At 34.3% G+C, this 15851-nt stretch overlaps 1 protein-coding gene across 1 annotated transcript in view; it reads right to left on the minus strand.

The window, feature by feature from the left end:
* LOC106461560 (neuropilin and tolloid-like protein 2) overlaps positions 1-15851 on the minus strand; it is a 48534-nt gene that overhangs the window by 21198 nt on the left and 11485 nt on the right. Inside the window, exons 4-6 of the mRNA XM_022388551.1 lie at positions 15347-15370; positions 7716-7852; positions 5044-5275 (exon numbers count right to left, since the gene is read on the minus strand). Of these exons, the coding sequence (XP_022244259.1) occupies positions 5044-5275; positions 7716-7852; positions 15347-15370 (393 nt within the window). The remainder of the gene's footprint in view (positions 1-5043; positions 5276-7715; positions 7853-15346; positions 15371-15851) is intronic.

Below are 15851 nucleotides of genomic sequence, written 5' to 3' on the forward strand. Positions count from 1 at the left end.
TAGGTTAAAGAATAGAAACCTGTACACCAGGAAACATTCTATAAAGTATTAAAGAACAGAAGCTGTATGCAGTCAAGCTACCACTTTGGATTAATGAACAAAAACTATATACAATCAAGTTACCACTTTGAATTAAAGAACAAAAACTGTGTACAATCAACCTAACACCGTGGGTTAACGATCAGAAACTGTATACAATCAACCTAACACCGTGGGCTAACGATCAGAAACTGTGTACAATCAACCTAACACCGTGGGTTAACGATCAGAAACTATGTACAATCAACCTAACACCGTGGGCTAACGATCAGAAACTATGTACAATCAACCTAACACCGTGGGTTAACGATCAGAAACTATGTACAATCAACTTAACACCGTGGGTTAACGATCAGAAACTATGTACAATCAACCTAACACCGTGGGCTAACGATCAGAAACTGTGAACAATCAACATAACACCGTGGGTTAACGATCAGAAACTATGTACAATCAACTTAACACCGTGGGCTAACGATCAGAAACTATGTACAATCAACCTAACACCGTGGGCTAACGATCAGAAACTATGTACAATCAACCTAACACCGTGGGCTAACGATCAGAAACTGTGTACAATCAACCTAACACCGTGGGTTAACGATCAGAAACTGTATACAATCAACATAACACCGTGGGTTAACGATCAGAAACTGTAAAGAATCAAACAAACCCCAGAGGATTAAATAAAACAAAATATATACAATAAACATATTACCTTGATTTAATGGACAGACACGATCCACTACCAAACAAACCACTTTACAGTAATCATCATAAAAATGCGCATCATCTCATCCCACACCATCTAGGATTGATGAACAGAAAACACATAGGTTCCAAACAAACACCTAGAATTAATGAGAACTTTCAAACCCTCAAACATTCCATTTAAAACTAATTATCAAAAATGTTTACCAATAAACGCGCCACCTAGAATTTAAGAATGGAAAAACGCGCCACCTAGAATTTAAGAATGGAAATGTTCATCAAAAACATTTTACTGAGGATTTGAATAAGACATACTTACTACCAAATTCCTTATCTGGGATTACTGAACGGACATCGTACTTCCCCAACACGCACGACATTAGATTAATTACAATACATTGTTCAACGAGTACTTCCCACTAGGATGAGTAAATACAACTTTTATTTATGTATATATATAAACACGAAAACACACACACACACCATCAAATTGTCCACTTACAACTGATCAACAGAAATTACGTATAAAAACGTGACTAACAGCTGTTTATATCGTCCATACATTTTATTTGATCAGTATTTAAAAATGCCATGGAACAAAAAAGGTCACAGATTTGTGCTGTAACGAGATTGTTGGCATGCTTTCCTCAACTCCCAAAATAATTTGGTTTTTGCTGTCAAAGTGAAAAGAGTAAGATCAAAAAAAATAAATCCAAAATGCTTAGTGAATAACGTATAGCATTTCTTTTTCCCTTCTATTGAAAGCTTCATATTAACGGAAGAGATACAATTAGTTTAGAAGTGTAAAGCTCATGGCAGTTTAATAGAAGTAAATGTAAAAATGAGTTTGTGGCCACCAGGGATGATAAGATGGACTTATTCTCTGAATGTTGGGTTTCCAGGTCCGTTATATATTCGTTTATCAGGAAAAATAAAAACTGGCCGGAGATGGAGATGGGGGTTGAGACTGCTTAGATGTGTTTCGGATAATGAAGTCTTTTGTATGTATAGTACAATAACGACCTTTTTTTCAGAACCACAACTAAAAGGAAAAGGGCATGTTCAGTTCATTTGTAAATAGAAATGCGTCTGTTGAAAAAGTTTGAACGAGTGTTTTTAGCATTGTTTGTTTGTTTTGGAAATTCGCGCAAAGCTACTCGAAGGTTATTTGCGTTAGCTGTCCCTAATTTAGAAGTGATAGAAAGCAACTATTAAACACCACCCACCGCCAACTCTTGAGCTACTCTTTTACCAACGAATAATGGAATTGACCGACACATTATAACGCCTCCACGGCTGAAAAGGCGAGTATGTTCAGTGGAGGGGTTTCGAACCCGCGACCAGCAGATTGAGAGTCGAGTACCCTAACCACCAGGCCAACTAAAATGAAAAATGCATGTTCAGTCTGATTTGTATATTGAAAAGTATCTATCGAAACGGTTTGAGCGAGTTTTTAGCATTCTTTGTTTGTTTTGGAAATTCTCGCAAGGCTACTCGAGAGTTATCTACGCTAGCCGTCCCTAATCTAGAAATGGCAGAATAGAAAGAAAGCAGCTAGTCAACATCGCCCACCGCCAACTCTTTTGGATATTTTTTACCAACTAATAGTGGGATTGACTGTCACATTATTACACTCCCAAGGATGAAAGGGCAAGCATGTTCGGTGACGGGATTCAAGCCAGCGATCCACAGATTGAGAGTCGAGCACCCTAACCACCAGGCGATTTCAGGCCAAAGTTTTTTTAGCTTCAGTTTGAACGAGTTATAGTTCTGTTGTTGGATGTATTGGTCACATTTCTCACAAAATGTATGAAGGCGAAAATATGACGATGTTTCTTTCAAAATAAATCAGATTTCTAAAATGTGGCAAAATATGCCTTATACATACACGCACAAATAAACAATCACATTTTAATAACTTGAAAAGCACTTTAAAATGGTAAAATTCAGTATATACTAATGTTTTTCTGAAAATATTTCACTTACTTGAAACATCGCATTTTAAAGCAAGTGTTCCATGACTGTTTCAAGAGAAAACAATCTGTTTCAAAAAAAGTAGTTTTTGCTCATTCTTCCTTGGGTATGGTGTGATGCTTGAGAGTTTTATAAGTTTTCCAAAATGCCTGTCCCCCGGTGGGACAGCAGTAAGGACTTGCAACGGTAAAATCCGGGGTTCGATTACCCGCGGTGTGCAGAATTGGTATGCGTTTTCAAATGCGATCACATGATTTATGGGTCTTGTGTACACACGCAAACCTTTAATGTTAAAGCATTATTTCTACATAAGTATATTATACAACATGATTAAAGATAATTGGAATTTATAAACTAATAATAACCCTATAATCCGAGCGCTTTCGAAATCGCTCGGGTTTTTTATCATTTTGTATCAAGGCATCTTGAACCTACGTGTTTTTCTGACATCATGAATTGGAATGTATAAATACATTAGCTATTACAAAGTAACACCACTATTCTAACATAACTTTGAATCATCCCCTCACTTAGTTAATTTTTAGGTAAAACCCTGGCAGTGATGTTGCATGCTTTAATCCCCAATAACCCATCATGTGATCTTAAATGCAACTGATATGTTATATAGCTTATCTTCGTAAATAAACGTTTCTTAAAAATGGTTTATCATATTTAGAACTCATGTTACTTCACTCCAACATAGAGTATGGTTACCACGAACGGCAAGAGCAGCCTAGCACTGATGATGTAGGATATTAATAAAAAACTAAGGTATTTTCTACCTCTCATTTGACAGAGCTTCAGTGTCTGGGGTCACTTGACGGAATGCGACACGCATACCGCACATGCACGGTGGGATTGAAATCCTGTGAATGTTGAGGCCACTCTCCTTTACTTCAGGGAATAAGTCGACTACTTTATCATGGTAGGATGGGAGTTATCATACATTAGGCTGCAGTCAGGGTCAACTGCACTGGAATATGGTCGCACAAAGAGCCATTGGATGTAGTCCCTTAATGTGTGGAATTATTGAGATCATCTCAGGAGATGTATAAATCGGTATCTCCTGAATGTTTATCCCTGCCTGCACTGTGCTTCTACATGTTATTGGTCCACTGGACGTGTTTTTGGCACCATTATGGCTGTAATTGGACTGCTTTGATTTTTCTGATAGTTCTCCACGTGAGTGAAATATCTGGAGGCTTCCTTGATGTGTTATGGTTCATTAAAAATCACAAGCCTTTTAAACTCGTGTTTTACTTCACAGTGAGAACTGAAATAAGATTATGTAACACCACCGAATACAAATTATATATATATATATATACGATCCCCAACTAAGTTAAATGTGTTTGAACATGCCCTAAGATAATGTTACGTTGTCGTTTATTTTAATTGGTTTAAAATCTTAGCAAGGGCCAATGATAAAAAACAGAGTATCCGAATTATAGAAAACTTGCTTATTCCCAAGCAGAGGCCGGAGAGTATTGTAATTGGAACAGCTAGTAACTACTTTTGGCACTATAAAAATATATACATACACCATAGATTGAATGATCACACAGTTGGTCATCAGAGTCCTGGTTGTCGTAAACAGTTAACTGAAGGAGGTGATTTGATTAATGTTTTATAATAGTGGTTTTGTTGTCTTAGCTACAATCTTATATTGATATCCTTTAACTGTTTTGATAAGTTTATTCTGGAACATTAATACATATAGAATTACATTCCATCCTAGAAAGCAATAATGATATGATTTTTTAGAAATTTACAGTTTGATTTTTTTCTTTAAGTTTATAAACGTGAATGTTAGTGCCTTTTTTGTTAGTTATAACAAACACAATCGAACAAGCTGTAAAATATTGAATCACTGTTTTAGTTGTTGAAAGCTGGTAATACCAACTGATTAACCATCGAATTACTGACTTGTTCTTTTACAGTTCACTGCCGATATAAGAACTCATGTTGAGTAATTTTATGTTTCTTGGTATTAAAACACTCGGTCTACGGAATTGAAAAATCGAACGTGAAATCGCTAATTTTCTATGTAAGATGCATAGGGAACTCCAATAGTGAGTAGTGATATCAATTGGAATTTGATGGTATTGTTTGTAAAATATCTTTATGTGTGACTTGTATGTTAGTAAGGACCGTGCAAAGTTATGAGCCTACACGCAGTCTTCTGCAAAAATAGTTCAGAACATCTGTTAAAAACAGGTGGAGTCCATTTAGACACATTTATATCTGGAGTTAACAAGCATGACACAAATGAAAACTATTATGTTTTACATATTGTCTTATGATTTTACACAAACTTGCCTGATTCCCTGAAGCCAGTATAAAGAATTGTAAAACTACCATCCAATGCTTCTGATTCGGCAAAATAGCGAACGTGCATAATGTTTGTATTTGATCGTTGAGGTTCTGTCGCTGTTCCACAAAACCTGTCAAGTCTGGCGTCCACGCTGAGGCTTTCTCCATAAATGTCGATGTAGTTAAGGTCACAGTTGTTGGGCTGAGCAAGCTGATATTTCTGGAAAGTTAAATACATCTGAAAAAGAAAGTAGCAGCTTAGGGGAGAAAGAACAAACAAAACTAAAATAAAAAGAAAGCTACTTCAGATAAAAAAAAATCAATCAAAGGTTTCTCAGAAGAACTACATAATGTTAGCTGTCAAACAGCCAAGAGAGTACAATACGGTATGATAAAATATTATTATTTTTCCGCAACTCCTATCATTCGGTGTTACGTCAGACGACATAAAAGCTAATAGTTGGCAGGCTGAAGAAAGCTTCAAAATAGGATTTACGACCTAATTTTGATAAAAGAAGCAGTAAATAACTTCTTAGTTATAACAAATCGCAAATAACGACTAAGAAAGTAAGGCTAAATTTATTTTAAATATATATTTATTAATATTTCTCTAGTTTCATAAAACTGATATTTAATTGAAACATTGACCATTGTCAACAGATTAAAAACAGAGGGAGCTTTTAAGCAAACGACAACTGAAAAAAAAGAAAAATGGTTAAAAACTGCAATCTCTCTTTTCAACATTTTATGTGTGTATTCAATTAGTAGAAAAAAGGTGCTTTATGTTGTTTTTATTATTATTTAGTTACATAAAATATATACACTAAATAAAAATGATATTATTTAAAAAATCATTTGATTTTACAAAATGTTGTGACTTTCAAACAAAAATTTAACCTGTGACAAGACAGAAATAACAAACATCCCAACTGGTTAGTTGTTTCAACCAATTGGATATTGCATTGAAATTCCGAATTGCCCAATTCTAGCTTCATTGGATTAAAATCCTAGATGGAATCAATTTTTTTTCCCTCTCTTTATTTTTTCCAATGAAAAAAGTTAGAGAGTAGGTTGCTCATTGGGTTAAAGTATTTATCCAAATAGAACCCACAAAACGTTGAATACTGTTTAGAATGAACCTGTTGAAAAAAAATCCGCATTTTCAGGAGCCTTAAAAAAAAACCTTTACAGATAACTCAATTTAGGTGAAGTTTTCAGCTGGTCGTGGTATTGGTTTATTACCTAATGCCAACGTATATGTTTTCATTTTATAATTCGGGGTGAAAAAACCCGAGCGCTAGCTTTAACTGAATAGTCTCCATCCAAACTCGCTTTTGGAATGAAAGTAAGAAAGATAAATATATATCCTCCTATTTCCCCAAAAACTTATGGTTAACTAAAACATTGGACATTATCAACAAACCACAATATAGTGAATTTTTAACAAAACCCACAATTGAAAAAAGAAAATAAAACTTCTCTGCCTGACAATCTCTATCAGTGACTTAGTTTGAACGATTAGAATTGAAATTTCTCAGAGTTGCAGCAATCACAACATGGTGGGTAATGTGTGAAAGAAAATGCTTTAAATTCTCGATATCATTATATCATTTGATATAATTTGAAAGTCGCACAATTGATAGAGTCAAAACTGTAAATCTATATATTTCATATTATATATAGAATATTTTTTAATGTCATTCACAAATCATTTCTTGTTTTCTACCTCTTAATTTGTAAAACGATCTTGAAAAACCTGTAAAAAGCCCTTTTTAATAATTCATTTGGTTGCCTTCAGGAAGGACCCTTGAACTTCTGTACCAGGTGCGGATGTATCTGATTTATTTCACAAAAAGCCCCTTACATTCTATATTAATTGTGTGTGTGTATATATATATATACTTCATTTCCTTCAAGATGAACTCGTTGCTTTCTATTCACGGATGTAGTTCTACTTGATGTCTTTCAAGAAGAATCCATTACCACCTTTTCTGAATAAAACACCTTACATTACATTATGAATATGGAGGTACCTATTTCTTTTAAGAAAAACCCCTTAGTTTTTTAATCACGGGTGTGGATGTACCTGATTTCCTTTAAGAATAACCTTTTATTTTCTATTCTTGGATGTGGATGTACCCGATTTCCTTCAGAAAAAAAAACACCTTACCATCTATTAATGAATGTGCGTGTCCCCCAATTTCCTTTATGAAGAACTCCATAATTTCTATTCTGCATATGGATGTATTTGATTTTTTTCATGAAGGAACCCTTATCTTCTACTAGGGGTATGAATGTATCCGAGTTCCTGTAGTAAGAAACTCTTACTTTGGAGTTCGAGTAGGATGCTTCTGATTTCCTTCAGAAAAACAAAAAACTTTACTTCTATCCTTGTAGTTAGAAGTCCTTACTTTGGAGCTTGTGGAAAATGCACCTGATTTCCTAAGGGAGGGACCCTCATCTTCTAGCTTAGGGGAGGATGTCTGAAAAATTTCCTTCGCGTATTAACTTGCAGATACACAGACTTGGTTTTCTGAAGGAAGAAACCCTTACCCTAATACCATGGAAGTAAACGTATTTGATATCCTGCAACACATAGCTCTCAATTTCGAGTCTAGAAGTACAAAATTTAATTTACAGATAAACATACCCGATTTCTTGCAGGAAAAAGCACTTACCTTCCATCCTGTATAAATTTCTATAAACCAGGTACAATCCAATGGCTCATTCCACTTTAAGGAGTAGTTGAACATGCTTTCTGTTATATCTTTATTGCTAATAAAGCCATCAGATCCACCCTTGTAGAAAATACACTCTGATAAAAGAGACAAACATTTTTAATATGTAAATATTTCAGTTTGGAGTATCACTGAATGAAAATTCTCTTTTAACAGATCTGTTAAGATGATTCGAAGGTACTTCAAAGTGTGTTATTCTATTTTATTTTTATTCTTAATGAATTGAGATTTACATAGCTTGTATTTCAAGCCGAGTTACATTTTATCTAACACTTTTCTACTTATGTTTTTTTAATGTTCAACACTAAAATATTTTATTATTACTAGTAGTAAAGATTTTTTAGCACTGGTGGGGCGAACTGAGCCATTCTTTACTTCCAAATGTTGACGTGCGATAATAATAATAATTATTATTTTGCTTTAATTTTCTTCAGGAATAAGTTGAGAAAACATTAATCTAAATGTACACTACACTAACCAAAGGAAAGTGTTACGTGAGTCATATCTTTTTTTTCATTATTTTTCAACATAAAAAGGAAAGTGTTGAACATAAAATCTTATAAATAACACACCGCATTTCAAAGTTACTTATGGTTATTCGACTAGTGTAGCTCACGATTTGGTGGTGGACGATGTTGACTAGCTGTTTTCCATCTAGGCTATTATTTCAGTAATAAGGTCGGATAGCTCAGATAGCCTTCGAGTGGCTCGGCAAGAAATTTAAAAATACAACTTATAATTATACATCAATAAAATAATTCCAGCTTTCAATGAATGGACAGAACGGTGGGTTTGGAATGTATATAAAAAACCAAAGTGTTAGAACGGTTTCTACAATCAACATAACAGTTCGGTAACTACAAAATCCTGATGAAATATAATGACTTCCAATTTCAAGAATATCTTTTTAAAATACAGTTTGTTTAGATATTCGCACAACACTATACACCAACTGACACACTACAGAAACGGCAGCTAGTAGCACAAACCGCTCTTTGGCTACTGTAATAAAATATTAGGATAAGATGGTCACTCTTATAAAGCCGTAAAGTGCGGAGGTTTTTTTTTTTTTTTTGGCAACGAGACACGAGCTATAGACCTTCGGATCCACACTTTGGCACACTAACCAAATGAATATTTTAAAGGTATTTTGAAATTATCTAACACAGCACGAATATAAAACATTGTTTATTATTGTGCAACTGACCAAAAATAACATGTTATTTAATGTACGTTTTCATGATAAAATAAACAACAAAATTTCCATATATGTTGTCTTTTCATTATTCGACAAATTAGTGTCGCTCCTAGATCTTGCATAGTTATAAAACAATCCTCACATTCCTTATAGACCAATCTGTTATAAGTGATGTTTCAATAAAACTATCCAGTACAAATGTTTCAAACTTTTCCTAGATTTGCGTTCAGATTATCATTCACCTAGAGATAATCATAATTCTCAGCAATGTGAAAGAAGCAATATTATAAGAATAACCTTCGGAATATTTATCCCCTTTATTGAGTACGATTATCCTAGTTGAGAGTATAAATATCATATAAGATTTAGAAACACTGCAAAAGACTGTATTTTATTCATCACCAACTCAAATGAAAAATAATACCTTTGCTGATTGATTAGTTAATATTTATTTCATGTCATTGTCGATGTATGTTTTGTCTGAAAATAGATTTCATCATCATCAAATATTTGGTACGCACATAGCAGTGATATGCGACTTATAGTTATCGACCAGTGGTTGCAGTACCCGTTTCGATTATTTGGTTTATAAAATATTTTTAAGCGATTAGGGAGAAAAGTATAATTAAAACAAGACAAATTTAACGTGAAGAATGTTCAAGCCACATACCACACGACTGGTATGATCTAATTTACTTTGCAAGAATGTCAATATGCAAACTCGTTATGCGTTAAGTGAAAGTTAATCATTCTGGTCATAATCCGTTCTCTTGACATTGGCGAAACAAAACACAAGGTGCGCTAAGCAATAAACAAATATCATGTTGCAATTCATAGTTATTTAATTTCATAATTAATTATTTCTATAAGTTATTTTGCCCTCAGATGGCTTAGCGTTAATCTTCTGGGCTTAATTGAACTAAAGTTTTAGTTAACTTGGCAACTTAAGGCGATCCCGGTGAGAAACTTTCAAGAGAGTAAGAACGTACATCAACACCTCTTCAACAACCGTTATAAACTATTAGATAGTGTGTAGGCTTTACGAGCATCTACTTCCTCGGTTCGACGGTGAGCTTCGCCACTCAATAACGACCGACAGAGTAGCGGAGGCACACAAGGGACCCACCTAGAGCGATAAAGGCTGAACACATCCTTCATAGCCTTACAAAATCCTCGTCTACAGAAATCTTCTGTGGGAATAAAAAGGTATAAACTACCAGAAAACAAGAAGACGTGAAAAATCGAAACAATCTTCAAGACAGCCTGTCAGCGCAGAGGGCGTTAAACACTTGTGCGCAATAAACTTGAACTTCAAGAAGATTAATGAAGACGAAGCCTAATATCTTAGCATCTTCAACGATGGACTCTTCCTTAACTAATTAAGTCTAAAGTAGGTGACCATAGCGGTAAAAATTAGAAATATCTAGAAGTAAATCCAGGAGTTAACTCTTTAGTAATAATTGCTAAAATGCGATTATCGAAAATTAAAGGGAAACGATAAATGGTTAGTCCAAGGGTACACATAGCTCACCAAATTTAGTAAGAGTGATAATGATGGTCACAGTCATGGCTGATGCTAGTGCTAAAAGTTTAATAAAAAAAAACCGTAGAAAATTAACCTTTAAAAGCTCTAGATATAACCTTAGGGAATAAGTTAGACGAAAATAAAGAAGAACACTGACACACACACACAAAACGATGGCTTTACGTTAGTCACTTCCAAAAGACAACGTAAAGTATCTGAAATGCAGATAAACAAAACCATAGCATACAAGCAACCAACAACGCCAAAATAATCAACTGCCAAAGTACTTATTATTATCGAGGGCATCCCAGGTTCGCATAAAGAACCTCACCTGGCTGCAGAAATCATGCGTTGCAAACCAAACACCAAGTTCGTGGGTATAAAACTCGGCAATCTAGTAAAAGGGACAGAGGCGGCTGATCTTAACAGCTTACTTAACGAATGGCCTCAAGATGCCTTCAAATCAGGTAAGATAACCATACATTTTCCAGGGACAAAAACCTATTCCAAAACGTTTTGTCATTAGGGGTATACAATATAACATTGAACTAGAACAAATAAAGGAGGAACATGCTATGCAGAACATTTCATTTACAAAAGTAGAATGCATAACCTCAAGCGAAACACAAAAACTTACGAACAGGATAAAATTACATGCACATGAAACACGGGATGCCCATAGTCTAATAATATCTAATGGTTTTATTCTCTGGTATCAGGACTTCGGGTTGAGGAATCAAAAACACCTGCCGTAGTTGTAACGCAATGTTTTCAATTGTCAACGCTATGAACATGTGGCGGTATCCTTCAAATCTTTCTCACGATGTGTGGGCTGTGGTGGAGATTACCATAACACACAATGTCCAAAAGCACATGAAAACCCTTATTGCAGAAACATACAGCGAACTACAAAGGTTGTTATAAATATAAAGAAATGAAAACAAGTATATATAACATAATATTACAGAAATAAGTAAATAACAAAACGCAGAAAAGAACCACACACAATAAACAACTACAAAGACACCACTCCTCTAGACACCAACTACACAACCAGCACCCATATATGCCACAGCAGTTCGAATTCAACCATGCAGTACACAAATACTTTATTTTGAATTTCGCGCAAAGCTACACGAGGGCTAACTGCACTAACCGTCCCTAATTTAGCAGTGAAAGGCTAGAGGGAAGGCATCTAGTCATGACCACCCACAGCCAACTCTTGGGCTACTCTTTTACCAATGAATAGTGGGATTGTCCGTCACATTATAAAGCCCTCACGGCTAAAAGAGCGTACACAAATATCTCACTCCAGCAAACAAACTCAACCACAAACAAAAAGTAATACTGAATCACAACCAACTAAGACTAACGACCAAGTAAATACACAGCCACAAAACAAACCACACCCAAGTCAATCAAAAACATCCACAAATTCAATCATTAATACAGAATATAACCACATAACGGAAGCTGATAAAAACACCTTTATGGACTTCACCACTGAAAATCAAAACCCCCCTAGACAGCCAAGATTGCATTACCTTACTCAACACGACAGCAAAGAAACATTTAACACCAGTTATACCATACATAATACAACAATTCATGGGTTCCTTTTTCGCCTAAAGTTCACAGCACAATACGTCAATATCCAAGGTGGTCTTGCTTCCAAAAGGCATGAAATAGAGGATATAATAATATCACACACAAATATAGACGTATTAGTAATCACAAAAATTATGTTTAATAATTCTAATACTCTCAAGTTTTCTGGATACACGTCGACCAGAAAAAAACGATTAAATAAAAATGACCCTAATAGAGGCATAGATTTACTTATAAGTCGACCCTACCGGTCACTCAGATAGTGAATGATACAATTAATGAATGTATAGCTATAGATATCCGCTTGATAAGTAATGAATGCATTACAGTAGTAGGTATTTACTGTTTTCCGTCGAAAACTATAGATATTGATCTATTAAACAAATTAAAAGAACATAACAAAAAATATGATTATAATAGATCTTAATAGTGAACATGTCGTATTTGGATATAATATCATAACCAAAAATGGAAGACAATTATTTAAGTTCTTAGAAAATGGTGACTGTGTGTTATTAAATGACGATACCAGTAATATCCTTGATCTATGCACATGTTCTTCTCAACTTGGTAATAAATGTTTAAATTCCAATGTAGGATATGATCTAGACAGATATCATTCATCTATCTGGAACGTCTTCGATCTCTAACCCCACCATAATATACCAATAGGTAAGACCAAAATTAAATTATAAAAAAGCAAATTGTAATAATTTCACAAACATCCTCAATGATTTACTACCGGATTCTACAACAAGTCGAGTCGAGAGACCGTAGTATGTAGACGACTACTGCTTAACAATTACTGAATGTCTTAGAAAAGCTGCAGGCCAGCCCATACCAAAACAGAAACAATACACAATTCACAATAGATGGCAACCACATAGCAAAAATAATAAATATGATAAAAGAAAGACACCTAAAAAAACATACATTAACAACAGAGACCCACATATCAAAATACAAATAAATATACTAAGAAACAAAATACGAAAAGAAATAAAACAATTAAGACAAGATAAATGAAATTCTTACAGCTCACAATTAAATGAACATACAGATCCAAAGCAATTCTCGGCACACTTGAAACAATTCTCAAATAATCAAAATGTCCATAAAACCTATCCAGTACTAAATTATATAGACAAGATAGGTATATACAAAAAGCAGAAGGTTTCAAAGAACATTTGAGAAACACATTCAAAACACATGACGAACCAGATATGGATATTCATTATTTTAATACAGTAAACGAGTATATATTACAAAACAAACACATTCACACACCAATTTTTTCAGCTGATACCATTAACCATCAAACTTTGATCTAATGATCTAGCTAGCAAAATTACAAAAACAATCACAAAAAAGAAGTTGTCACATCCATAAAACATACAAAAACAAAGCACCGGGAGAAGACGACATACAAGCCACCCTCCTTAAAAAGGATACTCAGAAATTGTTTGACCACTTAACAGCACTGTTTAACTTATCCCTGAACTCAGGTTATATCCTAGCCTCTTGGAAGCAAGCAAATGTTCTTATATTTCTAAAGGAAGGTAAACCAACGAATAAACCGGAAAGCTACCGTCCAATCAGTCATAAACAGAAAGAATAATAAGCAATAGACTCTCCACGTTCCTAGAAATAACATCACAATTACCAGAAGTACAAAATGGTTTCAGAACATTTCGGCAAACTTCAGATCATTTAGTCAGATTAACTGAAACCACTACAGATAGCTTTAACCAAAATAAATGAACTGGCGCCTTGCTTTCTCGATATAGAGAAACATTTCGACATTGTATGGCATAATGGTCTTCGATTCCGTATGAAACAAATGGAGTTACCAATAGGTATTGTTCGCTGGTTATGTAACTTTTTGGAAAATAAAATATTGTACAGTGATGTGGAGGGCACCTGCTCAGAGTATTTTAGCACTATCCTCTTCATCATGTATGTAAGCGACATGCTATTAACAGATCTAAACTTTAGTTTTACTTCTCAATTCGCAGACGATGTGGCAGTATGGAAGACAAACTTACTCAAATTTATAATCAATACTAAACCAAATGGTTGAATACTGTAAAGAACATAGACTTAAAATAAATGTTCCAAAAATCAACCTGTTGCTATTCTCGAAATTGATCAAAACACGTGGAATTCGCTTACATACTGCCACCTGAGCAAAATTCTTGGGATTAACTTATGATTCTAAATTAACATGGATAAACCGTATCGCTAAATCAGAAGTAAAGTATGACAACGAGCAAACTATGTCAGGTAAAAATACAGGTGCATCACCAGAAAATCTTATTAAAATGTATAAACAATACCTAGGTCCAGTAATCGAATATGCCTGCCCAGCATGGATTAATATTGCACCTTCACATATTAGGAAACTACAAAAAATACAAAATTCAGTAGTCACTACAGCTTTTAGAGAACCGAGATCAACAAACACAGCTTTTATGCACAGATATGGAAACATATAGCCAATCTATGACAGATTCCTAGATTCCTCGTTCAGACACTTTAACATATATATATATATATAAATGATTTACTATCATCCATAGATGATCACTATACCATACATAATGATGATAGCCCTAAACATCCCTCTCCATTCAAATGTACCATAAGAAAAAAGCCACCTATGCTAGGCCACAAAATATAACTTAGATTAAGATATCACAAGTGTACTTATGTTAAATACGCGTCTGATAATTAATCTAGTGAAATGTGACGATCTGCCAGCTGAACTGCTACACAACCAAATTAATTAAGAGATCAGGCAAAAAAAGCACTAAATGCTATAAGTATTACTTTCATGGAAATGGCACTGAAGTGGGAACTAGGATAACTGTAATTATCAGTGAAGTGTTTGAGTATTGATTATGTGATGTGATTTAACTGTAAATAAATAAACCGTTAAGGAGGGAGGAAGAGGTATAGATAGCACCTGACCCTCCCAGGTTGGGCAAACACGACCAAACACCATATTCCACAGCAACTTATTAAGGCAAGAACTTAGTTGATAAGAAAACCGCATGAAATTTATCAGGTTGGTTTAAGTTTAATATAATTACGTGAAAAGAAAATTCAATATGGCAGTTATAAATCATAAATGTTTTCTGAACAGTAAATTTAATGATAAAGTTAAACAAAATGATTCGTTTTCACAACTGTTTCAACAATGATAGAAAAAAATTTACGTGACATAGGCCTATACATCACCTTCTGCTGGAGGACGATCAAAATCTGCAAAGAGAAAAAGACTCAATGTTTAATTGGAAAAATGACTCAATGTTTACTTTTCAAACATGTGCATCTCTTATAGTTATAATAAATCAACAGTTTCTAGAAATATTGTAAAAGCTATAAGTATTATAATTAGCTGAAAATATTAAATTGAAAAAGAGTCTTGCTTTCGCTTAAAAGCTTCGTTAAACATTTCGTTCTTGTTGGTTTTTTTTTTCATCTGTAGATGAAAATAGTTAGCCCTAAGCAGGAGTGTAGTACCACGAAAGCGCACTGGAACATATCTCCAGCACCTGAAATTGGAGCTTAGCCCAACACTTCAAAAATTAAAAATATGTATGTAAAAAAAGTTATCCAATTTACACTTGAACGTGTCTTTCATAATCAAATACTTAACCACAGGTTGCTTTTTTTAGCTATTCGTGTTGGCAGGATAGGAGGTATGCAAGGCATTATAAAAATCAAGATTGTTAATACTTTA

The sequence above is a fragment of the Limulus polyphemus genome, unplaced genomic scaffold, assembly GCF_000517525.1.
Source record: "Limulus polyphemus unplaced genomic scaffold, Limulus_polyphemus-2.1.2 Scaffold986, whole genome shotgun sequence".
NCBI lineage: Eukaryota > Metazoa > Arthropoda > Merostomata > Xiphosura > Limulidae > Limulus > Limulus polyphemus.